Source organism: Cucurbita pepo, unplaced genomic scaffold, assembly GCF_002806865.2.
Source record: "Cucurbita pepo subsp. pepo cultivar mu-cu-16 unplaced genomic scaffold, ASM280686v2 Cp4.1_scaffold000270, whole genome shotgun sequence".
In the NCBI taxonomy this organism is placed as follows: Eukaryota; Viridiplantae; Streptophyta; class Magnoliopsida; order Cucurbitales; family Cucurbitaceae; genus Cucurbita; species Cucurbita pepo.
The window spans coordinates 58874-86696 of NW_019646518.1; the positions used below are offsets into that span (position 1 = coordinate 58874).

The window sequence follows — 27823 nt, forward strand, 5'->3', positions numbered from 1 at the left end:
TTTGTGTCCGCCCAATCCCAATCCCCAAGATTTAGAGCCCCACCACTCTGCTCCTTCAATCAAAATAACTCCTCTGCCTCCGCCTCTGCATGCATCCAGCTTGCAATTTGCTTAGCGTCTATTATTATTCGTTCTACTGCCATGCATATGCATTGTTATGCCATTTCCTCTGTCTTTCCTAAAAACTAAAAAGCACTTGGGTTCCTTATTCCTTTCTTTTCATTTCTTATATCTTATTTAGTCTTTTCCGTATGCAAATTAGTCAAGGGTGCCTTCCTTGGTGGCATGCATATGTGTGTGTGTGTGTGTGGGGTAACATCTTCTCCTCTCTTCACATACTCTCCCTCCCTTTACTATAAATACTCTCCAACTCTGCTTCGAGTTTTATACCCACTAATCTATTAACTGAAGGCCACGCCATTCCAAATCGAGAGACAAAGAGACAGAGAGATAGTGATGAATAAGGGAATGATGAGCGGCAAACCCAATTTGAGGAAGACTAGAACTTTTTTCCTGCACAAGAACCAAACCTCGATGCAGCAGGCAATCATTCCGAACCAACCAGCTGAATCCGGAGAAGAGCATAATAATCATTATATTGAGAAAGAGAGCCCCCCGGGGGCGGTGAAATTCCCAGTGTCCCCTCAGCTGATGAATGGGGAACAGATGGTCCATTTCAGTCACCCTCGACACCGCCTGTCCCGGATGTGTAATCTGAACCTGTTTACGTGCGGCGGGTGCAAGGAGTACGGCGCCGGCAACGGATTCAGTTGCCAACAATGTGATTTCCAGCTCCACGACTTCTGCGCCTTCTCCCCTCCGGCCCTCAAGGCCCACCCCTTCCATTCCCACCACCAGCTTCTCTTTTACTCCAAGCCAGGTGTGTGTGCTATATACTATACTATACATGCAGGGTTGGGCATTCATTAATTAAGTTTCTTTTATGATGCAGTGAAAGGGGGCATCATGCAGTCCAAGTGCGACATTTGCGCGAAGCCCATAAAAGGATTTGCGTTCCGATGCGGGGTGTGCAGCTTCCAGATGCACCCTTGCTGCGCGATGCTGTCCTTGGAAATGAAGATGCCATCGGTGCACCCGCACCCGCTGAGGATGGTGGGAGCAACAACATCATCAGTAGTGGAGCAGGCGAGCAGCTTGGTGGGGTGCGGGGAGTGCAAGAGGAGGAGGTCGGGGAGGGTGTACCGTTGCACGGTGTGTGATTATCAGGTGCATGCAGTGTGCGCAAAGAGCGTGAAAAACGGCCTCCGGGAGAAGGGGTACAAGGAAACCGAGAAGGCAAGCGTGCTTGGGACTGCCGCAAGACTCGCTTCTCAGGTGGTGGTTGAGTTCTTGGGAGGCATCATCGAGGGCCTCGGAGAAGGGGTTGGCGAAGCCTTAGTCCAGAACATCAATGGCAAGGCCGCCCCCACACCTCTTCATCATCGTTAATTATCTCTGCCTCCAAAACCACACACAAACATATACCTCCTTTCTACTCTTCCTCTTTCTTTCTTCCTTCCCTATGATTATTATTATTATTATCATTATTATTGTTGATTTTCTGCATCCCCTTCCTGCATATATATTATTTGAAAAATATCTACATATTATTTGGGCTAATCGTGTATTTGCCATGTGTTTTTTTTTTTTAATTAAAAAATGGATGCAGAGCAGCTAGCAGACAAGTGTTGTGTTATTTTAAGTTTGTTTCCACGTTCCATACGTATGAGTATTGGAAGTAGTGTGTGTTTTGTAATTAATGTGTAAATTATTTTAATCATTGAATCTCTTGAGCTTCAATATCAAGGTACACTTTCTTCTCCCTTTACCATTGATATGGCTGAAATTAATAAATTAAGCAGCAGCCTATGCCTAACTTCCATATCCCAAGGAATAATATTATATATTCTGTTGGCCCAACCTTTTCTTTCCCCCTTTAATTCCCACGTAAATGCAACTTGGGATCAAAATATATGCATATAAAGTTATTCAATATGGACGCCAATGGATCAAAACCTAACCTATTCCTTTATTTCCATTTTCCATCTAATTTAACGCTCCAAAGGGGAAAAAAATCCAGCAACCTGTGTGGCTCGATTATAAATAGTCGACCCCAACCCTCTTCTTGCACAGGTACACAACCCCACACCAGTTCTTAGGCCATCAAACTTATGAGTTAAATTTAAGAGATAATATTTAGATATTTTAAAGATGAGTGTAATGCTTGAAGCAAATCTAAATTCTCTCCACAACTCTGCACAATCTAGTTTAACACAAGATCGTCTTATGTTAAATACTCTTAATCTTAATTTTGAAATTATGATTAAGATTGAGGAACTAAAAAAGAAAGATTGGGTCATGTAATTTTTCTATATTGGACCCTCTTGAGAAAAAATTATTTGATTGGGACAATTTCTGTACAAGTTAATAAGATTCAATACAATATATGTTCCTTTCACTGTTCCTCACAACCTATCTAATAATCTCTCGTGTTGAGGAAGATTGGGTAATTAATAAGCTAATGAGAATGGATAAGTATGGAAACTATGATAAACTAATTTAGTTGAGAAGGATAATGGCCACAACATATTCCATTATATGAGCAAGAAAAAATTTATTCAAATTTAAATATAAAACAAATAAAGTAAAACCCTTATCCATTTCCTTCAACAAATACCAATTACCATGTTCAGAAGTATAGTGTTCAAAAAATTGAGGGACCCAAAGAATTGGATGAACCCAATTCAATTGGTACCATTTGAGTTGGAGTTGGGTCATTCAAGCAAAGTTTCTGTCTTATCAATAGCTCTGCCGCTACAAAATACGACAGGTTTGATCTCTGGGATTCCGATATCTCGAAGACACAGTTGGAAGGCAATGGCAGATAGTAGAAGGAAGTTCTGAGTTATGTCAAAGTGGGTGACGATGAAACAACCAAAACCTATGCCGACCCAATTTCGAGTTAGGACAGTTGGAAGGGCATCAGGGCTTGGTGTCCAACGGCCGCAAAAGATGCTAAAAGATCGAATGGCAGGAGAAGAAGAAGCAGCAGAAGCAATGTTAAAAGGCATAGGCAGAAGAGTGGGAGCTTGTTCAAAGAAAGTGTGCGCACTCTCTTAACAAGACTATTAGAATAACGTGAAGGGTGGAAGTCAATCCATTTCAGCTTTCTGCCAACCTATTCTTTCAATTGCTACACGGCACCACAAATATTTATTTAATCTCTACTCCCTCTTTTTATTTTATTTTTTAATCATTATTTCTAAATAGAGATGGTCACCAAAGTTCTTCTTAACTATTTAATTATCCATAACTCTCAAACTATAACTAACTTACACTATTTTTACAATAAATTATACTATAATGTCTTACTCTACTTCAATATTCACTCATGTTATATAATAAAATAAAACTAACTGACCTGGAAACACAAGAAGACTACCAGATGAATAGAATATGAATGAACAGACAGTTGCAAAATGTAAATTGAAAAGGAAATCAATGAATGATGATAACAAAACGTGTTATTGTAGGAATGGAAGGCGATGGGTACAGAACGGTGACCTGCACTGGGCCTTGTCTTTGACCAGAAGTCTTGTAGAAGTATAAATGTGATTGGATCAACTTTACATTGTGTTGTTTGAGACAAACTGCAATATTTATATATCAGATTATATTCATACTTACTAATTACTGCTTACCTTATGGCATGCTACTAAGAAATAACAATTGAATAAAAGAAAAAGAAGGGAAGGAAGACGGAATGGATGGGGGTGAGGGGAAGGCCAAGGCCAAGGCTAAACCATCCACCGGATAAAATCATACCTTTCTTCTTCAAAATCATTCATCATTGTCGGCCTGCACCTTATGGTGGCGCCTTCTCTGTTATACGCAGGCTACGCTACATTTCAAAACCTCAAACCTTTGCCTTTGTCCATAGCTGCAAAAGAATACAATACAATACAATCCCCTTCTAACCAATCCATTTGTCTCTACTTCACAGCTTTATTTATAACGTCAGAGCATTCTTCATTTGCTACCTCAACAACTTACCCTTTTCTCGTCTTTATTTTTACCGGCAATAGATTGTCTCATCTTATCAACCCGTGTCCCTTCTTTGGCCCCTTCCTGTTTGCTTCCCCATTTTTTCTATTCATTATCCTCACTCCATCCTTCTCCAAGTCCACTCAAACTATATTGTCCCATAGTCCAAGTTCTCCCATTTGAAGGGTGCAACTAAACCAATGTCCGGGGAACCTCGCAAAAATAGGCACACGCAAACGCACACTGCAGCAATAGCAAGCATTGAATGAATGTAGGGCCGATGAAGTAACCTGTGTGTCCCACTCCCAGGAACCCTCCTGTTGCACTTTGCTGCAACAATAGCACACCTGGAGCAGGATCGGACTTGCGCCCTGCCCCTCTCTCCACTTGACACCTCTAGTTGCTCTATCTCATTCCCAATTCTTAACGAAACTTGACCATTCTTTCTGTCACCAAGTTTTCGCTCCACCAGCTCATTACAAGAATGATTGCCCCTCATTAAAGCATAAGCCCGTGGCGACTGTCCGTTTGCATCAAGTTGGGAACTCCAGCACTCCAACCCAATCTGCAATTTCGAAAGAACACAGAACGTTCAAAACAACGTAACAATTCACTTTTCCTGGGCTACCGACTCTAATAACCTTCTGAGACTTGAAAGAAAAAAGAAAAATGAATTATAGCGAAATTATTTAAAAGATACTTCAGTAGGATATTGCTAAGAAAAATGAGCATTTTTTAAAGATACTTCTCTATTTCTTTGGGGGGAACCCAAGCCGCACTCTGGTGCCTTTTTGGGAAGTACACCTAGGAGGTTTTAGAACACAAACAAGTACACCATATATTCCTTGATCTCCATGGAGATCAAAAAACAGAGCCCTCAGGATCATTTTGGGACAATGTCAGCGTACAGTAATGCATGCAAAACGAGCATCTAGTCCTCAAAAGGAAATCAGGATACGTATGTTTACAAGGTATAATTGAAAAAATATATATATATATATACATCGAAGAAGAAACTAGATGTTTACCTCTAGCGGGTCATTTGTCAGTGCATCAACCATATCATCTGCATCTGTCATTGAAGCTGCCAAATGCAGAGGCGTAATGCCACCAGGACCAATAGAATTTGGTGGAAAGAGGTACTTTTTCTCAGCATCACCAAAGCCAGATACGTGATAATGAACGAGTAGGTCAACCATCCGCCTGCACCTCCTTTTAACTGATCGATTCAAGAGCTGAATCTCAGATATCATCTCCAAAGATTTCGTTGATAGTCCATGTGTGATCAAGCACTTTTTTACCAAAATGTCGAGAAGTGTTTTAACCAACGCACAGAAGTCCCTCTCTGCTGAGAACGTGAGTACAAATTTGAACCGCCTTATTAAAAAATCTGGATTATCTAAGCCAGAAGACGACCTTTCCCTTTGGAATAGCCATCCAAGTTCATTCAAGAATAGCAAAATTTCATCCTTCAGCCTTGGCTGTGAAGTAACGTATGAATGACTTTCTGAACTAATTTCCGGTACTCTAAACCCATCAATCTCCGATTCAAGATGCCGCAATTCCTTGCAGATGGCAGCATCAGCTATGATAACAGGGAAACTATTTCCTCGAAAACCATTTTCCACCTGTTCGAATTGTTTAGAAAGTTGATCAAAACATTGATTTTGTAAAAAAAAAAAAATAATTAACCGTAGGGCAGGTATCATGTGCAATTTCAAGCAGAACATATACCTCAATGAAACAACGACCAAGGGCAGTAGGTGATGCATCCCCAACCTTGAAACTTCTGGAGTGTATCTCGTCGTATATTCCCTGCCTACAGAATCCCATCACTTCTTCGGATATGTAGCCACCCATAGATGTGCAATGAATCCTACAGGGTTGTGAAATGTCACTTCTAGAAATGAGAAGGAAACAAAGAAAGGAAGAAGCGAGAAAAGGAAAGAATCACAAAAACAAGAAAAACGAAGAAAAAAAACAACAAATTCATCCCATTATAACACTGGACTTACCTGGTGCCAGGATTTTTCAAATTCCTTCCCCTCAATAAAAAGGAGGTCTTTTGTCCACCCACAACTGCTAAAGGTGACACCGAGATTAATTCTGGATTACTCCATGCTTTTGAGGATTTGTTCAGACGAATCTTCCCTGAAAACCCAATCAGTGGAAGCAAAACTTAACACAAGAAGGACAATGAATTCACAACCTATGGTTTCAAGGACCACGCTGTAAGACTATCCATATCTTCACGAACAACATCAGAGGTAAAAATGTGATGCTGGTTATGAGTAAATAACCAACAGCAACAGAGCTCAAATTCAACAAGACAAAGACCACTACCCTGGTAAGTTCTCACCATCCTTGTGTGACGCCAGTAGCCTCCCAGTGTAAACTAGAAATCTTCCACTTCTCCAAAAATCAATCTCTTCGCTATGAATCAAAGATTTAAGATGCAGAACCAAATTTTCTTCAAGCTGGGAAAGAACGAGTTAGAGTGGTTAGAGCTCAAAAACGTTCAGCAGTAAAATTTCAGTTCAGGATAAAAGCTCTTTACTCACCTGTTCCCATGCAATGGGTGTCATAGACAGATAAACCGACAGAACCACACAACCAGGCCGGATGTAGCTTTCCATTTCAGACGGACAATTAGACAGCCAATTGTATATCTAGAACATTAGAGGCACAACTTTTAAGAACTTTTTCCCATCACATGCGATTGCAGCATTTTTTTTATTAAAGAAAATTAGAAGCCAATAAAGAAATTAGAATCTTACTTGTGTCCGCAATGCCCCTGGAAATTGACTGGGATCCTTATCAAAGAGTTTAAAACTTATCCTTCCAGTGCGGTCCTGAATATTTTTTTTTTCAAATCACAATAAAGAATGATGATATCAAACACACACAAAAAGATACACGCCCATACATACAAACAAGAATGTATTCAGCAGGATACCTGGGCATCAGAATTTAAACTAGAAGGTGAATGATCAGACCCTGAAGAAGTGTATCCAGCCTGATATGGAACAGGTCGAAATGAATTTGGTCCAGCTCCATCTAACTCTCTGAAGAGTTCAAAGGGAATATTGCTACTAGGAGGCTTTCGAACCTCAACACCACTAACTTCTTTTCTGATTGGTAATTTCCCATTACTGTTCGCTTCTTCTCTGCTTTGCATGGGAAACAACTTCTGCAGGAGAGGAGGTGAAGATGACGGAGACCTCTCTTCAATAGGATTACTGCTATCAGAAGAAAAGTACTTCCTAGAAGCCGCCAAGTTCGGTGGGGTATCATGTTCAGGCGAAGAGCTAAACAGCTGGAGTGCCAAACCAACTCGAGTTCCTTGAACTTGTCCATCCGAATCTTCCATGGGGGACTGATAACTGGTACTGCTTCTTTCTCCTGCAACTGAAGGAAGTTCCAGAGGCCTATTGTGGAGATCAGAACCAGATCGGCACGATGACCGTGTTTTTTCACTATCACTGCTGAGACTGCTCTTCTGCGACAGCACTGCAAGAGCATCTGGAGCCGATGCTGCTAAAGTAGCTGAAAGTACAGTAAGCAAGTCCATGGTCGAAGGAGAAGATGAATTTCCATTTAATATGTTTTGGTGCTGCAACGAACCCTGTGGAGGAGCCTTCCCCCTAAAACTCTCTAAATTGGGCAACTTTGCTGCAAGGTCTGCTGGTAACGGAAGCGAGTTGATCTTATTGAGGATCTGAATGAGATGGTCACTATTTGCTGACAACAAGCTCTTCACAGTCTGGTCTTCGTTTTTTCCTGATGTTTCAAATCAATGTATTAAAACAAAAGTCAGAAGGGGGAAAGAAGAAACAAATAGCTATAGACTGGATCAGGCAATTGCTTGACCTTGAGCCTTGGCTAGGGCAGTCAATAGACTGACGATGTCCAAATTCCCACTGCTTTGGGGTCCTCTACTTCCTGGCCGGGTCGGCCTTGAGGATACATCCTCGGGCTGCGTCTTCCTTCTACGCCAGTTGTGCCCTGCAAGTCTCCTCCTACAACTCCTCTTCCCATCATCAAATTCCGAAAGAGGATGAAATCTGAGGAGAGGGTTAGGAGCAATAAGAATTTATTTGAAGAGGGAGGCAGATTGATATTGAATTTCTGGCGCATCAAAACGAAGACAGAAAAACAAAAAAGGCATATACCAGCGGGAAGCATAACAACGAACAAGTAAGAAATTGTAGGAAGGAAAGAACAAAATACCTGCTACACTGCTGGCAGAACCGCTGCATCTGTTTAGCAACTAGGGCTTTGGAGGATTTGCTATGGAGCTCGCAAACTTTATGCCTGCGGTGATAGTCTTTGGCATTCGATAGATCTTCCTTACAATTATCAACCTGGCACATAGGGTAGGTGGTAGCAGCGCCGGGAGAAGCAGGGCGGACCTTTTTAGGGGGTTTGGACACGGGCTCCTCAACGTAATTCAAATTCAAACCACCACCAAGATTAAGGCGAAGACTCTCATCCTGGTTCTCCAGAGCGTCCACTGTGTTGTTCAACGTGGAGGGAGTAGCAGCAGCGAAATCGTGGGTGGTCTTTAGGTCGGATGAGGGAGCATCGGAGTGGAGAAGTGGAGGTTTGGAGGGTTTGGTGAGGAATCTAGCGCTATCCCAATCCCAAGCCTTAGGGTTCCAAGTATGAGCATGGAGTTGACCCTGAGGTTGCAAGTGATGATGGAAGTTGGGGAGCTGATATGATAAAGCACGCTTCTTGGGGATGGAAGGCACATCAGTGTAGCGACTGGTCAAGGTTTGGCGGATGAAAATAGGAGGAGCAACTTGGGCGCCGACGTCGTCCATGAAGAGGAAGGAAAGGAGGAGGTGGAAGTGGAAAGAGAAGTAAAGGGAGAATTATGAAGTTAGAGAAGAAAGAAGGGGAAACTTAATCCATAGGAAGAAGAAAGTGAGGGGAGAAGAAAGGGGAGAAGAAAGGGGAGAAGAAAGGGGAAGAGAATTGGGAGTGAATCTACGTGATGAGACGGCGGAAATGGAAAGCAGAAGAGAGGGGGGGAAGGAACTGAAGGGGGGGAAACAGATCGGCCATGGGTGGAAAGAGATGATGGAAGAGAAGGAGGGTGGATCTGAGATCTGTGAAGGGGAAGAGGAAGAGGAAGAGGAAGAGGAAGAAGAAGATGAAGAGGAAGGGGACGCGTGGATATTAAGATGAAAATCAGTGGAGTCGGCAAGTTGGGATGAATCGGGGGACTAATAACTTACTTACTGGGTATTTCCTGATACCTTCGCTGCTGTACGAAACCGAGAAAGAAAGAGAGAAGAAAAGAATGGATTGGTAGAAACCGTAAATTAAGACAACAACAGAGTTAAATGTTTGAACTAAGGATGGCCGCCCTGGAGGAAAACAAGAATCAATCCACCTTTTTTTTTTCATTTTCTTTGGCTTGGGTTTAGGGTTTGCACTTTGCGGGGAAACAGATTTATATATATTTTTATCCTTCAGTCCGTGCGAGTCTGACACGACGACTTCAAACAAAAACACCCCCGCTAAGATATTGTTATTTTGTATTTAAAAAGAAAAAAAAAAAAAAAAAAGAAATTAGTAGGGTGTGATGAGATTAAAGGAGGAAGAAGAAGAAGAAAAGTACAGTTTTGTCTGAGAGTGAGAGTGAATATTTATTGGAAGCAGTAAAAATTAGAGTAAATTAAAATTAACCAGAAACAAACATGATAATGGGCTCTTGCAATTGGGGTCTACATTTGAAAGAGATCAGTACCAGTAAGGAGTGGAGTCCGGAGTCCCAGCCCCACCCAGCTGTGCTCTCTACGTCCTGTTTACAGGTCATTCTAAATCATATATCTAACCCAACACTCACGCCCACTATTTCTTTTTTCTTTTTTTCTTTTTTCCTTATTCTCAAACATTTTCCACATTTCACTAAATTATAATCATTCTCAAACATTCATTATCACCTTTTTTTCTCATACTAATTCTAATGCGTCTATCTTTCCCAACAATTTCTCGCTCATTCTCTCAAAACTTACTAATCCATGCAACTTTTTCTACCCAAATAAATTAATGAGACGGTATTTATTTTAAATTAAAAAAAAAAAATATAAACCCAATCTGTCTGCATTCAGGAGTGCTCACCACTGGAATAAAAAATAAAAAATTAAAAAACTAAGGATGAAAGGATTTATTCCATTATTCCAATTTTATACCAATTCACCATTTATGTCAACGATGCAAAACCGATAGCTCCTAAGAATAGTAGCTTTACGATTAGATGGTATAAAATTGAATTATTTGTGGTGTTGATTTTGGTAAATTCAAGGACACTGTTAGTTGGGGAAGAGTAGAGAATTTAGTCAAAATTGATGTCCGGATGGGATTGTATGGAGCAATTATAGATTGGGTTTTACTATTCTAGAATAAGCACTTAATCGTGTTCACACACTACAATTACAATTACAACTACAACTACAAGCTTTCTTTCACACACAAACACAGCCCACCCATGCCACCTCCCCTTCTTATGCCTGTCTGTGTCTTACTCATGTAATTTCTTAATGTACTATTTCAAAATAACTGAAAGATTAATGGTTTTGAATATGTTTCTTTCCAACCAAAAATAAAAGGACAAGCTTCACTTGTATTAATTAAAGTAGTTGGATTTGAAGAGCTAATTTATTTCCATAATATTACTCGTAACCGCTACGAAAAAGATCAAGTTACAGATTGAAAAAATAGATATTAGGGGTTCGGGATAGGATGAAAACATATTATCGGAAGCGTTGACCACGGGTAATGGAAATAGTCAGATCCATTAGGCAATGGGGACTGGTAGGGGCACCCAATAAACGCCGTCGTACACAAGACAGAAGATGGCACAGTAGCAGTGGGACCAGGATGATTCCAGTTCCGGATAGCTACAATGTCAGTGCGGGCCCCTTGTACGGAAGCCGGACCCATCCATAAACGTGGACGTCTCACGGCAGGAGCATATGCTCCACCCCACCCCACACCCTCCCTCATCTGCTTCTACTCTACTCTCCCAATGGAATCTCCTCTCTGTATTTTCTTTTCTTTTCTTTTTCTTCTTTCTCCACAGCCCCAAAAATGCAATGCAGCCTAAATGATCACACTCTTCCAAGGACGATAATGAATTACTACTGAGTAATGGAAATACTTCATTCTGTTGATAATGAATTACTACTCAGCAATGGAAATACTTCATTCTTGTTGATAATTCAAGGGGAGAGGGAGATGAATCTTGAGAATAGAACCAAAGAATTAGCCTATCATATCTATCTATCTATATATATAAATTCCATGGGAACGTCCCAAGCCAAGCGTCTATCCTTCCTTCACCAACTAATTGTGTGCCACTCGATAACTATATAAAATTGAATTGCATTCTAAATTTGGAAACCGAACCAAGAAGATCTAGTAGAGAAGCTGTTGTTGTCCGACAAAGAACAGCGCCAATACAACCAGGGTTGTCAGAAGAATCCACATCCATGGTTGCATCCTCCTCTTACCCCGGTTTCGAAGTGGCGGAGGCATTGACTTTGTCTTGCTCTGCTTTGTGTACTGCGATGCTTTTTTAGGCCGCCTCTTCGTTGCTGTCCCCTGTTCTCCTCTGTTTTCGGACTCCTCCTTCAGACCTTCTGCTGCTGGGGTCTTGGTGACTATAGCACATTCCATTTCATCCCGACCATTCCCAGCTTCCGTCCCAGCTGCCATCTTCCTTTCCTTCTTTTTTGCTCTCTTCTCCCTTAGCTGTGCACAACAACACATGTTAGCTATCAAATTGTAATTCATACAGAAAAGAAAAAGAGCATATTATTATTAGTCCATTACACATAAATATATACATGCACTGAATACCTTCTCTCTCTCTTCCGCCTCTTTCCGTGCTTTAATTGCCGCCCTGGCCTGAGCTTTCTCAGCATTTCTTCTTTTCCTTTCCAACGCCTCTTTGGCTTTGGCCTTCTCTTCCAACTTACGTCGCTCCTTCAACTTGATTGCTTCCTCTTCCTTTCTCAACTCTTCTGCTTTCGCCGCCAGCTCTTCTTCCTCTCTTGTTCGCTTAATCTCCACTGGTCGCGGTGGCTCTTCTACCTCATTCTCGCTAGAGATATTTCTGGGGCCACTCTCTAAGGCCACAACTGTTTCGGGCTTCTTTTTTGTCGTTCGATTCTTCGTTTCGGCTACTTTCGTCACTGATTTGTCATTGTCTCTCGCATCATCAGCATCAGCAGCGGGTATCAATTTTTCTGTTTCCTGCATTGTTGAAGCCGTTAAAAGAGAATTGTCCTTCGCTGGTCTCTCCTTTACAATACGGTTCGGTACATGCGGCTCTTCATTGGGGCCAAGGGAGCGGCCATCCAACGTCTTTAGTCGCCACAGGGTACTCCTCATGTTGCTCTTAACATATTCTTCCCTGAACTCGGCATTTGTGTTCCACAGTTCCATCATGCGCTCTACCTAAAATATTAATCAGTCAGAACATAGAAACAACTCGACACCCAAAATGAAACCCAATCAGAACTAGCAACACCGAATCAATAACAAAAAGTAACCTGATTATGTCAACAAAAAGAATGTAAGAATAAAGTAACCTGATTAACACACAAACGTTGCAGTCTCTCTAGATCTCCACTCAATGCTATTTCATTGGCTTCCTTTGCGTCCTTCCGATAATTCCAGCAGTATTTGTTCTGGTCAAATTTCAACGATTACACTTTCACTGGGTGACACTAGTTAAAAGGAACCACACTGGTGGTGAAACGCCAACGGAGATAAACATAAAATGATACATATGTACAATTGTAACAAGATCTATTTGAGCTAAAAAGTACCCCAGGCCAGGTCCCACCTCGTACTTTTTAAACCGAGACTGAAGAATTCAAGACAAAATTGAAAACCACTATCCAATCTATCCTCGTCACAAAGTTAAAATAGATCGTTGGGAACTACCTTCCTACGAGATGTGAACTTCGTCCCATTCTAACGTGATGAAGGAAAAAGACCCTGACCCTCATACCTTCGACACTTATTTTACACACATCATCTTCTAAAATGCTTACCGCAAGTAGATTAAGAACAAAAATCACGAGTACAAACCTTCTCAGACAATTGCTTCCTCGTACTCTGTAAATTAGCATATGCTTCTTGGCGAATCTCATCTGCTGCTTTAAACTGGGATTGCAACTCGTCCAGCTTTATGCTTTCATCATTATATTTCTTCTTAGCAACCTTTATTACTGATTCGGCTTTCAAAACATTGCCCCTCAGTAAATCCATCTCCTTTCTTAATAGCTGTGGGGTACAATTTATAAGTATCATGAGAATATGCGTATTTAAAACAAAATTGAAGATGCATTGTCTAAACCTTATGCTGCACTGCTAGTACTTGAAATAAATATCGCATGCATATGCATCTTTATCTTATGCTGCGCATTGCAAGTAGTTGAAAACATATTTAGAGAAGCAGGGTATTATATATTTTACAGATGGATGCAGATGGCATAGCACAAACGTATCAAACCCTAGATCATACCTTTAGGCGCTCTTCAATCTGGTCTCTCTGGTCCAGTGCCTGTTGAAGCTCTTCCTGCTTACCCATAGTTGATGAAAGCTGTTCCCGCTGCTGCTTCAATTGCTTGATTTCACGAAGTAATTGCTTTTCCTCTTTTAGTGGCAGCGTTTCATGCTCTATCATGTGTTCAGTGTTGCGTATCTGCAACATTGAAGCATGATGTCACAGAACGTTGAAATAAAAAAATAAATGCTGGGGGCAGGAGCATGCACATAGGCAGTAGGGGCGAGGACAATTGCTGAAAACATATTTAACTTGAAGATGAATAGGTGCTTACCCTGCCATCGATATCCTCAACGGAAATTGCATTCTTCACTTTTGTTATCACTGACTGAACAGAGTCTATCTCCAGTCTTTTTGACTTCAGCAAGTCTCTTGCAGCTCTCCCTTCCGACATTGCTGCTTCAAGATTATCACTCAACACTTTACATGCAGCCTGATCAGATAACCATTTGGGCCATGAAAAGATGTATAAACACACACAAACACACACACTCACACACTCACACACACATATTAAACTTCGAAACAATTTATTAATGATCATTATTACCCTCATTGTCTGTATTTGAACCCGAATGGCATCTCGATCCTTGGTCTTCCGATCAACTTCTGCCTGAGCACACTTAATCTGCTCTCTTATATTTTGATCATCAAATCTAGGTACCTTAACCAAAAAGTTAAACGGCCTTGTTCCTGCCTCAGCCCCTACATTTTGCCCCGTTAAAGCATCAGCAGAACCTTCTGGAGAAACAGGTGAAGGTTCATTCTGGCAATCCTCATGAATGACCTCAGTTTCATCTTTCGTCAGTTTACCGTCAGTTTCAAAGACAGCATCAGAGATTGAGTTCAGACTCCCTTCATCTTTTATCATGGAACGCTTGAGAACTTCAGTTTTTGACACACTGCAATCATCGCCAGGTATAGTTCTGCTACCACCTCCTATGGAATATGTAATCTCGATGTCATCCACTGAATTCTCATTAGCAGTTGGACTTGAGATACTTTTGTTATCATGCAATTCCGAGTCTATTTCAACAGCAGAACTTTGTGGAATTGCAGGAGATTTAACGACACCATTAGGAACTTCAGGAACAGTGGAACCTCTCTCTTCACTTTCAATTGAAGTACAATCCTTAGATTTTGATCTCATATCATTACTGTGGAAAGTTGATTGGTCATCTTTTTCGATGTGACCATTCTCACACTTGATCTCAAAATTAGAGTTACCAAGAAGGTCATCCTCATGATTTTCACTGACTTCCTGGTCCGGTAGGACATCATCACCAGCAGAGGCCACATTTTCAGACATTGTACAATGCTCAACGTGAAGATCGGATCTCAGGAATGGATCATTAAGACAGTTCACAGAGGGCGTTTCCCTTATTTCAATCTTAGTATTTCCTATCACAACAATAGATACTGCTGTTTCAATGCTTTCCACTCGCTCAATGTCCTCAGGGATTAATTGACTGCCAGCAACAGAGTTGTCACCACAAGCAATTCTAGATTGGTCGAGTGCAGTGGGCATATCATCTCCATTTCCAGAGACTGTACATTCCAAATCTCCAACCTTGATACATTCGTCCACCTTAGGTTGAGAAACCGTCTCTGAATTCTCTTCCAGTTCGAACACATGATTCACCACTTGTTCATTCACGGTAATCTCATTTAACTCTACTCTTGGATCACTAATAAACATCGTAGGAGATAATATATGAGTTTCATCAGTAGCAATATCATAATCTACAGAGCCAGGTGAGGATTCAGCAAGGTCATGGAAGCTGGTCCTGTTAAATATTGTGTCTTTGTCATCAATAGCCTCCAAGGGGTCATCTTGATCCATACTAGTTGGCAAGCCATCATCCGTCCTAATGGGCATAGAACCATTTATGTCTTCTGGACAGAACAATGGACTAGGAGTTGCTTCCAAATCCTGCTCCATGTCCGCTTTGTTTTCTTCTGAGGGCTCTAAAAGAGAAAGTTCATTATTTAAACTTTCTTGTTCCTCACCAGCAACCTGGAAACGTTCGCCATCCTGACTAATTGTAATTTGAGTGCTCTCAGGGTTCTCTTCATTCAATGCAACCCCTTGTTTACATTCCCCTTTAACGTCTTCCACGGAATCATCAAGATGATCTACCTCGGATTTAGCAGCACCCAAACTTATAATTTGAGATTCTCCTATTCCTCCTACAGAATCGCTTACCACAGCTTTACTTACCATCTCGTCAACCTTCTCTTGGACATTAACACAATGGCAGTCAGCAGCCTCCATCGTTGCATCTTGTGATTCTCGAATGCTTTCCTCTCTCTCAAAAGATTCCATCTCAGTTTCTTCACTGCGGTTAGGTATGGTATCAGACAATTCATTGATAACCACTGTTTCATTATCCTCGGGAATTACTTCACCTTCTTCCCCACGCTTTTTCATGGAAGCAGACGATTTGTTGGTGTCGACTATTTCATTTTGCCCCCTAAGCTCAATGTCCTCCACCTCCCGAGAAGATTCCTCCTCGAGTTCTGACCTAGGATTTGCCTCGGTATTAGACAAATCAAAGGCTTTCACTATGCCATTTTCCTCGTGATTCTGAGTGTCGTCTGCCTTTAGAGATGACTCTACCTCGGTTTCTTCCCCAGGGTTTGACTCAGTATCAGAAAGCATGATTGCAACCGTTCCATTTTCCTTGTGAATCTGGATACTGTCTGCTTTCTGAGAAGACTCCGCCTCAATGTCTATCACATGATTTTCTTCGGTATCAGAAGACTTCATGATTCCCACTATTCCATTATCCTCATGAATTTGAATATCTTCCGCCATTTGAGAAGACTCCACCTTGACTTCTCCACTACGATTTGAATCGGGGCTAGAAGATCCAGGGGTAGAAATTATTTGATTTTCCTCCTGAATGTGAATGTCTTCAGTTTCATGAGGAGACTCTACCCCATGGATTTCGCCGGAATTGGTCACTGCATCAAAAGATTCGTTGGTAGCCTGGCCCTCCGGGATTCGAGTTTCTTCCACCGTTGGAGAAAAATTCAGTTGAGGTTCCGCTTCATCCTCCTCGGCGTCAGAAGATTGAAGGACATCCGCCACTCTGATCTCACCCAGAATTGCGTCACTCTCATTCACATGCTCAGAAAAATTGAATTGGGAATCCCCCAGTGCATCAGAAACGAAAATCGATTCAGGTTTTCTACCGTCGTCAGTACTCAATTCCCCATCACGAACCTTAATCTCCGTATCAACGTTCTGGGAACACTTTGCTTGCCCATTGACATCGGAAGCAACGTGATCATCGAAAGTTGCAGCATCGTTGGAGCTAACGAAAACGTAAGAACCGTCGGTATCATCCTTAGGAATTGCAGTAGCACAGTCAAGGGGTTCTGCATTGCAGGCTTTAGGCAAATTCTCGTAGGTACTCATATCCAAGGTACATTTCTCGTTAACCTCAGAGAAGTCGGCGAGCACATCCATGTCAGCCATCGTTTTGTATAAAAAAAGACTCAAAACTCCGAAAGACGATCACAAAGGGAGATTGCTGATTAAATCGAATTCAGAAACATGAACATAAAAGGAGAAAGAAAAGAAGAGATTAGGGTGTGGGAAAAGGTAAGAGCAAGTCAACGATATTAAAAGGGAAAGATCTCAACAACAGAAAGGAGAGAGAGTTACCGGAAGCGAAAGCGGAGGAGTGAGTTGAATTTGGCAGATCGAGTAGAGAAGATCATCGGGGTGCAGGCATGAATGTGGATAATTGCGGGTGCAGATCTTGAGAACTGATTCAGGGACTGGGGAGAGAAGAATTAAGGTCTGAGAAAGAGGCAGAGTCGTAGATGAGAGTGAAACAAACAGCTGGCGAGGGGAAGAAGAAGGAGAAGAAGAAGAGAGAGACTGGTCTCTTCTCTACTTACTATTCTAATATTTTTTCAAGTCAAATTAACAAATCTACTCCTTAAAAATTACTTTAAAAAGAGCTGATTTTATTTTATTCAAAAATCAAATCAAAAATACTTTTTTCTTTTTTGTAATATATATAATTTCGCATTGGCGTAATTTTATAAAATGCACGGCCTGCTATTTACACTAACATGGGCCACGTTAGTGTCGGCTATTCCCTGTTGTTTTAATTATTATAATATTCATTTAACTAAAAATAAAAAATAAAAATAAGAGGACAGTCAATAAATGATCATTAATTAAATCCATAGCTTATAAATGTATGCTAAAATAATGTTGATTGTCGCTACGCCAAGTTCATTAATTATATAAGTAATCTTTTCGATTATTCTTAAATTCTACTAAATTACATATCTTCATTGGTGAATACTCTATCGAATAAAATCTAATAATTTAAAAATCTAAATTCGATATAAGATAAAAGTAAAATATTAAATTAATTGTATCTAATAGATTTAGTTGTAACGATATAAGATAAAAGATCGCATTTGTTTTCTGTTATTTATTTGTCTAACTGACTTCAGATATTGTTTTTTTTTTATTTTAAATAATTTATTTTAGATATTGTTTAAAATATATATATATATATATATATTAGATGGTATTTTAAAGCTGCCTAATATTTAAAAAACGAAACGTAGAAAAAGGAGGAGAGAAAGGTAGGGGGGGAAAGATTCGAATACCGTGGAGATTTGGAGATTGGAGTGTCGGTGGGATTATTGTAACTCCAAAATCTGAATATGCCGTCCGATTCTAACTAATCTTCTGGTACACAAATAAAACACTTCTCCAACCGATCACAGTGGGTGGTAGGATAGAAACAGAAGATGAAGAGAAGCACTTTGAAGCGTGGGTTGGCTCGCATGCACATCCAGCTCCCAATCCATATACACAACAAGTTGACCTACTACAAGCCTGTGGAGGGCGTTGTCAACATTCTTTAAAAAGATTATCACACAACATGGCTTCTCTAAACTTTATACCACTCTTTCACTCTTCATCATTTCGTAGGGGACCTGTGGCTGTGACCACTGCAGGTGGGTTGCTATACTGATTCCTTAAAAAGCATGGGTAGCAGTAGACCTATACTTCGCCCCATTTCAACCCTACAAATCCTTCTCGGAGCTCCCAAATTGGAAGGCCTACACTCCCCCCACGTTCACCACCACCCTCAAACATGAACTCTGCCCTATGCCTTCGGTTCCCCCATCCCTTTGAACTCATCAAATTACCAACTAAAATGATACAATAAAATCATGTCCTCCACCTCAAAGTGGCCACTGCGTTCCTCTACCTTGCATAAATGCCTCAGGATAGTTGGTAACACTGTACTGCTAATCCATTCGGCTAAAAACCTAACTATAGGTTCCTAAGCACTAATCACCATCTCAAAGAAATCCCTACAGCTGTTCCCACTTTTAGCTCTATATAAAAATTAATCAACCACCTTTTACTTCAATCATTTATCTTTAAATAACAAATATAGTTCCAGACCTTTTTTTTTCTTTCTTCACAAATAGGTCTCTAAACTTTCAGCATTGTCTAATCTCTAAATAAAATTTTAAGTTTCTGTCTACTAACTCAAGTTTTCAAATATATGTCTAAAATGTCCTATTGTACACAAATTAAAATGAAGTTCAATGCCATATTTAACATTTTTAAGGTTCAAGATTCTTTATTAAAGTTGAGTAAAATTTGTTTCAAAAACAAATTTTACCAAAGCTTTAGCTTCTCAAAAATGCTTGATATACGATAGACAGATACAATGACCACACCATTAAGTATTAACTTATCAAGCAACAATCTCCCATCTAGAACAGCATGATTGTTTGTCCATCCCTTATGAACACTATATAGATTTGAGGAAACTATACTTTATAATCCAGATTCCAATTATAAGCTACTTCATGATGAGTTGAGCAGGGAAAGAAAGTTATTGTGGAAAGGGTCTGAAACGTGTTCAAGAAGGTTTTGGATTGGTCCCTTACCCGTCAAAGCAGCTTGACTGTAAAATCCTAGCCAAGCAACCATGGCTAACCGCCCATTTTTAATCTCTTTCACTTTCAGTTCCTCAAAAGCTGCAGCATCCTTGGACAGGTTCAAGGGATCAAACAACACACCACCTGGATAATTTATATCCCCCGGCAGATATATTCCCAGAGGCTCCAATGCCTCTATGCCACAATATCTTGCATACTCGGGTCCAACCTACTTACATTTTAACTTACATCATACGGTTGTAAGAACAATCAGACATATAATAGTTTAATATGCCCTCTTAACAATAGACAATCTCAATTCTTCAACATCTTTAGTTAATAACATCCTTTCTAATATTAACTCAACAAATGGTATCATCAAAAGTTTAGTTTTTGTGGAGGAAATGACGAGTCAGATAGGTCTTAGTAGTTATGACTTGAAGTTTAATTTTCAAATTGTTAGTGGCATGAAAAGGTTTTGAAGAAACTCTTTGTTCTATTTTTCAAGAAGACAAAATTAATTCCCTTTCAAAGAACACAGTCAGATGATTCTCCATCTTCCCCTCTCATCAACTTTCTTCCTCTATAAACAAATGGGCATTAAATCTATGAGATTATTTCTTTGAGAACGGGGTTTTTGCCTGTACTTCCGTTCTTTCTCCTTGGAATGATCTTGTCTTTGGCTGATGTTTTTTGATTTGCTCTTCGGCCTTTAGTTCTTGGGTGAAGTTACTGCTTCTTTTGGTTTTCTTTGCAGTTGAGTTTTGCTGATAGAGCTTTTGGTTGTTCGGCCATGTGGTGTTCGTGCATTTCTCCATGGCAGTTGTTGCTTTTCTTCCTTTTCTGGTGTGATATTTCAAGATGGTTGGTGCGGTTTCTATTTGAATCTTCGGTGGTTTGAGGAGCTTCACATCAATGTTTAGCTTTTGTTTGTAAGCTCTCAAAGAGCTTTTTGATCTACTAATCTTGCTTTTTTTTTTTCTTTTTTTTTTTTTTTTTTTTTTTATTGTTGGCAATTCTTTAGTTCCACTTTTTTGTTTGGTTTGTTTTGGTTTCTTTTCAGGTTCTTGTAATCTTTTTTCTTTTTTCTTTGGGCGTTATGCTTTTCCTTTCTCCCCATTCGGAGGTTCATATATTTTAATTCTCTTTTATTCCTTTTCATACACTAATGAAAAGTTACGCTTGTTAAAACAAAAAACAAAAATCTATTTAATTTTTTTTTCTAACTTGTGTAATCTCCGAAAGGAAAATTTTAATTCCAAATTCCTAAACAAGCTTATCAAGGGCCAAGGCTGGTTGTAGAAACTGCAATGGGAACCAAGCCATTTATTGTGTTTGGTGGGAATGGGGTGAAATTTGATTGAGGTTAACCAACTCAAGTTAACACAGGTTTAAACCCAGAACAGGACACGTTATAATGTCATGCTTCCCTCAACCATTTAACTGAAGTGCCAAAAGATATGACAAAAAGACAATGTGAGAAGGCAGAACATAAGATTGTTTGATATAGGTTACCATCAAAATAGCTTGGCAAATTGCAATGACGATCACTCCTTGGCTTCCAGCTAAATGAAGCCCTGGAATTCCAAGATAGTCGAGTGTATCTCCCTGGTGGAACGAGAACACAAACAGTAACATGACAGAGTCAATTACAAGTGCTGGAAAGTAGGGATGAATGAATGGGGAGCTACGCACACCCATGGAGTTTATAGAAGGGAATATGAAATATTGTAATTGAAAATGTTTGTCCCTAATTTATTGAAACAAAGTAACGAAAGAGTAATTGAATATGTTTGTCCCTAATTTATTGAAACAAAGTAACGAAAGAGTAATTAAAATAGAAGGCAGCAACCGAACTCCAGCTTATCACGGCACTGAAAGACATGAAGTCATAACTCACTATTTGATTTCATTAATAAAGGATGACATGAAAAACTAGAGTTTAAAATAAAACATGATTAGACAGAAGCAATAAGTTAAACAGTAATTTGAAAGTGAAAAAAAACATAACCAGACAGAAGCAATAAGTTAAACAGTAATTTGAAAGTGAAAAAAAACATAACCAGACAGAAGCGTAACAATATAGAAACAAACCATGCAGACACACGGAAAGATCCTATATGATGGATATCCAGAAAAATGGTTAACCAAGAGATGGAAAACAAACCTTAAGTTTTGAATATCCCACTCGCCACCAGATGGGTTCAGTGAAATGAAAAGCTCCAAAAATATCTAAGATCTCTGGAACTAAAGCACCAAGGGACGCTAACATAGCCCAACGAGCATGCAGTATTTCAAAGCTGAAATATGATACATACATAAAAATTATTGATGGAGATTTAAAAAAGAAATGTATACATTCAATAAGAGTTGCTTATCTAAGGTAATTTAGGACTGTAAAGTTATACTACGTACAGAACAGCTCAAATATCTCCAAAGTTGGATAGAAAGCTGTGCAGTACGCAAGTTTTGTATCAAGCAAACAAACATGTGGATAATCATTCGGGGACTGTTTTAAGGTGATGTCTATATTATGTTATGCCGGATCATTTCATTACTCTCACAGCTTATATGCATTGATAATCATCATGTCGTCCCTTAGTCTACCGGCCACTCACAAGTCAAATAATCATATTCTCTCATGGTGTGCACTAATACATCTACATATGATTCCAGATATTGGAGAAAAAAGAAACTGAGAATCATATTCTCTCATGGTGTGCCCTAATACATCTACATATGATTCCAGATATTGGAGAAAAAGGAAACTGCTGAAGAATCATATGCTCTCATGCTGTGCACTAATACATCTACATACGATTCCAGATATTGGAGAAAAAAGAAACTGCTGAAGAAAATTTTAGGCTATAAGAAGCTCAATATACTTGAAGTACTTCCGAAAAGCCACTGGATCCTCACTCAGACCTGCAATATCAAATCCATAATCACCCGGCAGTTCACCTGTCAGATATTTTGGATAATTGTATGGTAGTGGACCAAGCCAGCGAGGACGCTTTTCTCCATACCACGAGCTGCAATTATTCACCAATAGAATAGTATTTACAACACGATGTAATTTGATTCAATTGTACCATTCGTTTATATGTTTTCTGGCAGTCAAAACATTCATAGTTGGATAAACAATAATTCATAAGATCACATCCAATCCAATGTAAATTAGTACAAGCAAAAGATCGCAGCCATGTAATCTATTTCAAGAATGAAGAAAATTTGCAGAGCATGAAAGATACTAGAGAATAATCTACATGAAATAAAGATAGCAATTTACCGAAATCCTTTAATGGCATGAAAATTTGAAACCCTTTTTGAAAAATGTCCATGTCATTTTGGACATAATTTGTTGATTCTTTAGCGAACGTTACATATTATTTATGTGAGGAACCAGGATACATAAAAATAATGGAAAATTCAAGAGGAACGTAGGAAATCTAAAAAGAAATTAAAATGAAATAAATATTTAAGAAATACTACTGGCCCAATGAAAGTTAAAAAATTAAACAGATATCCAAAATTTGAAATGGAATATTCACCATAACTTAACTAGAAGAACATTTATGTGGCATACATTCCACCAGGAACTGGCCTGGTAGTCAATAGAAACCAATATAAATAAAAAAAGGAATTTAAAGGAAATGAGTTCAAGTCATGATAGCCAAAAGATTTAAATATCTTACAAGTTTCCTTGGCAACCGAATACAGTAGAGTTAGGTGGTTGTCACGTGAGAATAGTGGAGATACGTGCAAGTTGGTCTAGACATTCACAACCTTAATAGCAAACATTTTTACTTTTTAGTAACTAAATGTTGTTAGTTTGTTTTACTTAGTCCAAGTCAAGTACCTCGTTCTGTTACGACTTAGCTAGACATTTGGATATATTAATACTTTGTTGTATGGCACTTTCATCATAATAATAAAAGTTGGCATACTATCCGTAAATTCTGAGAAAATTTGTGAGAAAACCTTTTAGATGAATCAGATATCTTTAATCTAGCATATCGAAGACCAGTGGTGGCAGCAATGAAACATAGATTTAGCACAAGGATTAGAGGAGAGCAAGAAAGATGAATGGAGAAAATGATGTAAATAGGAGAACATCTGAAGGCTATGGTCGAGGCCTGGGCAGAATGGGGTGGGGATGGAGGAGGCTGTGACGGAGTACTATCTTCAGGCCAGAGCAATTATGGGAACAATATCCAGTTTCTTAATCCAAACCCATTGCCAGCAATGAATCACTAAGTTTAATTGTCAGCTAGTTGATAAAGAATGGTGCAACAGGGGTTAAAGTGCCCAAGTTCATGTTTCAGGTACTTGTTATTTCGTTGCTACAAATTTATTGCTTAATTCAAACAAATATTGGATACTTGCCTCTGCCGCTACTAGTCATATCGTTCCAACAGAACAAGTATCCATGACAATGAAACCAGTTGATAATGCCTCGATTGCTTTGCCCAGAAGAGACGCTAGTTTGTGTACTTTATGGCAATGTGAAGCTCAACTGTTTGAGCTTAAAGATATTCCAGGTTCCAAACGATTCCAATAAGTTTTAACCATGAACCCTTTGGTTTCTACGTCTTCTTTAACAATCACTGTCTTGATCACAATCTACTCACTTTGAACATGACTGATAACACCACAATGCATGAAGTTCTATGGGTTCTAGATACACTTTAATTCAACGTGTATGTAATTATTCTAAAAATACGAGTAGACCAACTTGGCATTGGCGTCACCAAATCACGCGCGCATCAATAAATAAGCTTACCCGATTACCTATCTTTTCTAGCCTCCTCAGCAAGAGCCTTGAACTTCGAAGACTTGGCGACGGCAGCATTTTTCTTCTTTTCCAATTGCCTCTGGAGCGACTCTCCGAATGGGCTATTGGCGATGGCTTTCACGGCCGTGAAAGGAATTGCGGAGAATATCAAAACCCCCGCAAGCTAAAGCATGATGAAGAAAATAAAAAAGACTCAGCAATCAGCCAAAAATGGAAACAGCTAGCTTGTTTTCTTACAAACCTCCTGCCATGAAGCTGTGCAAGTGAAACGATGAGGGATGGAGGGACTGTTTCGAAGATTGAGGGCTATGGTGCGCGAGCGGAGTTGTTGAAGAGAGCTCCCATAGAATGAGGCGGAGGAAGATGAAATTGCAGAAGGTGAAGTGTGTGGCTGAAATAGCGCCATTACCATCTATGCTATTAGAGTCGTCACTGAGCTATAACGCACTTTTATGGCGCGTTTAAACATTAGAAGTTCGTTTTTTTTTTTTTTTTTTTTTTTTTTTTTTTTTTTTTTTTTTTTTTTTTTTTTTTTTTTTTNTTTTCTTTTTTTCTTCAAACAACTATTTCATAACTCTGATTTTTTTATTTCTTTTTTAAATACAACAAATACTTCCATGAGTAATTAAACTTATTGCAACAAGTATTTAATAAGGAAAACAAAAAAAGAATATATATCTAAAAGTTTTTTCATTGACCAATAATTTATCCTACTCATAACTCCTGCCATAACTTTATCTGCGTCTTAAAACCATCTCTAAAGATAAAATGAGTATTAAAAGAACTCCCTCTCCTGTTCGAATAAGATATGCAAACCATTGATTAATCAAATAGAAGGACTCTAGTAGTTAATTATCTCTAACATATTTGGATGGAGAAAAATAAAAAATAATTTCAACATCAAAATTAATAATTCCTACAGAATTTTGACAATAATGAAAATCGAGAAGTTTTTTTGTGATTTTGATACTTGTGTTGTGTGGTTTGGAATATAGTTTGCAAGGCCTCCAATGTATGTCTACCCAAATACCAAAAATGATATAATCGATGGCGAGGCACAAGTGGTGCATTACTGAAATTGTTTCGAAAAACAAAAACATCACACCTAAGCTAACTCATTCTTTATTCACTAAAGATTTGGTTAACTTCTCACATCAATCAATTTCATTCTATTAGAGTATAGATTAAAAGGGGTTGGTGGATGGACACAGGTATAAATTATAAAGTTTAAACTTTAAACATGGTTAAAGCTTTTAAATACTTCAAAAGTATTTTCGAAATAAGACTCAAAATTCAAAAATATTTTCATTAAACTTAGGCAAGTGCTAAAACTCAAACGAGCCCTTTTGGAGCTCTTGGTCTAGATCCATTTCTCCAATTTAGGGTTTTTGCTTCCCTTATACTTTTATCTTGCACTAGAACCATCGGTTCGGTTCATCATTTGGTTTTAATTTGAATTCCACTTCTTCTCCGTCGAAACCCTTCCAATCAGGTCCAGAATTGTTGCTCAAAACTTTTTTCATCTGATCTCCAATGGCTGAACACCTGGCCTCAATATTTGGCACGGAGAAGGACCGTGTCAACTGCCCTTTCTATTTCAAGATCGGCGCCTGCCGTCATGGAGATCGCTGCTCTCGCCTCCACAACCGCCCTACTATTTCCCCGACACTTCTCTTGTCGAACATGTACCAACGCCCCGACATGATCACCCCCGGCGTCGATGCTCAGGGCCAGCCTATAGATCCCCGGAAGATTCAGGAGCACTTTGAGGATTTCTATGAAGACATTTACGAGGAACTTGGTAAGTTCGGTGAGATCGAGTGCCTTAATGTCTGTGATAATCTCGCCGACCACATGATTGGCAATGTCTACGTTCAGTTTAGGGAGGAGGACCAGGCAGCTGCCGCATTACAAGCGTTGCAAGGGCGGTTCTACTCTGGTCGACCCATTATCGCAGATTTTTCTCCGGTGACTGATTTCCGCGAAGCCACGTGCCGCCAATACGAGGAGAATAATTGCAATCGAGGGGGATATTGCAATTTTATGCATGTCAAGATGATCGGGAAGGATTTGAGGAGGAAGCTGTTCGGTAGGCATCGGGGATATAGGCGGAGCCGGAGCAGGAGTAGAAGTTTGAGTCCGCGGAACCGGAAGGAGTTGGATAGGCGCGAGAGGGATTACAGAGATCGTGAGTCTCGCGGAAACGGACGGAGCAAGGAGCGTCATGATAGGTATGATAGGGATGGGGGAAGGAGAAGGCATGGTAGCCCCAGACGAAGCAGAAGCCCTGTGAGAGAAGGAAGCGTAGAGCGCCGTGCCCGTATTGAACAGTGGAACCGAGAAAGGGAGGAGAAGCAGTGAAGTGACGACGTGTTTTGGTAATTGTTCTGTGCTCTGTCATTTAATTATATACCTTACACCACAGTACTTTCTGCCTGAATAGGAAGTAGAAATCTGTTCTAGACAAAACGATGGATATGATATGATATGATATCAAGTAGCCTTTTGGTTTGGTTACCTGCTATTCTGTTACTAGTTCATGCTGTCGGATATGATTTCTCAGCTATTTCTATCTCCGGTCGTCACTCATAGACTTGAGCTTCTGCTTCTTCTTCTGTTTATTCCCATTACTTCCTTTCTACTCGCCTGCTTCAATTTCCGACTCAGGCAGGAACAAGATAGGAAGGAAATTCGTTCGCCAATTCGCTACTAGTACAAATTCTGGTTGCTATATCAGTGGGTTGGATTTAGATAGGGATGTCGTACAACTTGTGGGAAAAAGGTGAGATACTTGTTTCTTATAATAGATAGTGGGTGGACATGTGAAACAAACAAGTTTTTTCTGTGTTCTAGTCAAATTGACGATTGTGGAATGAATATGCTGACAAACTGTGAACGGGGCTTTATTACTTACACAACTGGTAATTCCAGAAAATCCAAAAGGTTGTTTGGCACAATTGCTTGGAATCTAGTGAAGCTGACAATTATGGCCTTGGGTTGGGTTGGGTTGGGGTTTTTTTATAGTAAGTAAGAAATGGAGGAGGGGTTATCCATGATTCTAAGGGAATGGGGTTTTGGACTTGAGATTTGGCATGCCATCTGTGGTTGCTGTCCACTCCTTCATATTATATTGATTTTGGTATTGACATGACTTTCTTTCTTCCTCCTCTCCTCTCCTTCTTTTTCGAGGGGTTCGATAGAAATGGTTCGTTATATTATTGTATAGGTATCGAGGAGGGATCAAATGGCATGCCACCAAGTCTCGTTAGGAGGGGGTTATGTGGAATTCAGTCGTCAATTTTGTTCATGTACATCAAATATGCTGAAACAAGTGGCATAGGGGCATTATGTTCCAAGTGTTTAGTTGGTCGTTAACTTCATATTTTCTTCGGACGACAGGGTATTGTAGTAAATCGGGACAATCCTAACTTGTATGTTTTTGAAACAAACCCCCCCCC

At 39.7% G+C, this 27823-nt stretch overlaps 5 protein-coding genes across 6 annotated transcripts; 2 read left to right on the forward strand and 3 right to left on the reverse strand.

Annotated features, from left to right (window-relative positions):
• Window positions 1-65: 65 nt before the first annotated feature.
• On the forward strand, window positions 66-1785 carry LOC111784745. Its single transcript, XM_023665356.1, has 2 exons — window positions 66-880; window positions 953-1785. Exons 1-2 carry the CDS (start codon window positions 457-459, stop codon window positions 1447-1449), a joined length of 921 nt encoding a protein of 306 aa, XP_023521124.1. The 5' UTR covers window positions 66-456; the 3' UTR covers window positions 1450-1785.
• A 1641-nt stretch (window positions 1786-3426) lies between these two features.
• LOC111784732 (squamosa promoter-binding-like protein 14) lies at window positions 3427-9485 on the reverse strand. 2 transcript variants are annotated; one of them, XR_002813581.1, is made up of 11 exons: window positions 8275-9485; window positions 7915-8108; window positions 7001-7824; window positions 6822-6896; window positions 6606-6713; window positions 6404-6521; window positions 6060-6195; window positions 5779-5920; window positions 5073-5672; window positions 3826-4609; window positions 3427-3650 (listed from the first exon to the last, which is right to left on the reverse strand). XR_002813581.1 is itself a non-coding variant. In XM_023665339.1 (10 exons), the coding sequence occupies exons 1-10, from the start codon at window positions 8868-8870 to the stop codon at window positions 4193-4195; spliced, it is 3210 nt and encodes a 1069-aa protein (XP_023521107.1). In that variant the 5' UTR covers window positions 8871-9485; the 3' UTR covers window positions 3458-4192. The 2 variants fall into 2 exon arrangements, 1 of the variants encoding a protein (XP_023521107.1); XM_023665339.1 differs by having other exon boundaries at window positions 3458-4609.
• Window positions 9486-11203: 1718 nt separating this feature from the next.
• LOC111784734 lies at window positions 11204-17564 on the reverse strand. Its single transcript, XM_023665340.1, has 8 exons — window positions 17307-17564; window positions 14184-17172; window positions 13908-14066; window positions 13592-13771; window positions 13156-13350; window positions 12651-12749; window positions 11917-12516; window positions 11204-11808 (listed from the first exon to the last, which is right to left on the reverse strand). Exons 2-8 carry the CDS (start codon window positions 17115-17117, stop codon window positions 11473-11475), a joined length of 4503 nt encoding a protein of 1500 aa, XP_023521108.1. The 5' UTR covers window positions 17118-17172; window positions 17307-17564; the 3' UTR covers window positions 11204-11472.
• Window positions 17565-19246: 1682 nt separating this feature from the next.
• LOC111784735 (chlorophyll a-b binding protein 7, chloroplastic) lies at window positions 19247-24832 on the reverse strand. Its single transcript, XM_023665341.1, has 6 exons — window positions 24607-24832; window positions 24362-24528; window positions 22456-22602; window positions 21738-21870; window positions 21086-21178; window positions 19247-19799 (listed from the first exon to the last, which is right to left on the reverse strand). The coding sequence occupies exons 1-6, from the start codon at window positions 24775-24777 to the stop codon at window positions 19497-19499; spliced, it is 1014 nt and encodes a 337-aa protein (XP_023521109.1). The 5' UTR covers window positions 24778-24832; the 3' UTR covers window positions 19247-19496.
• An 832-nt stretch (window positions 24833-25664) lies between these two features.
• On the forward strand, window positions 25665-26900 carry LOC111784736 (splicing factor U2af small subunit B-like). The gene has a single exon (XM_023665342.1). It carries the CDS (start codon window positions 25899-25901, stop codon window positions 26724-26726), a length of 828 nt encoding a protein of 275 aa, XP_023521110.1. The 5' UTR covers window positions 25665-25898; the 3' UTR covers window positions 26727-26900.
• Window positions 26901-27823: the final 923 nt, after the last annotated feature.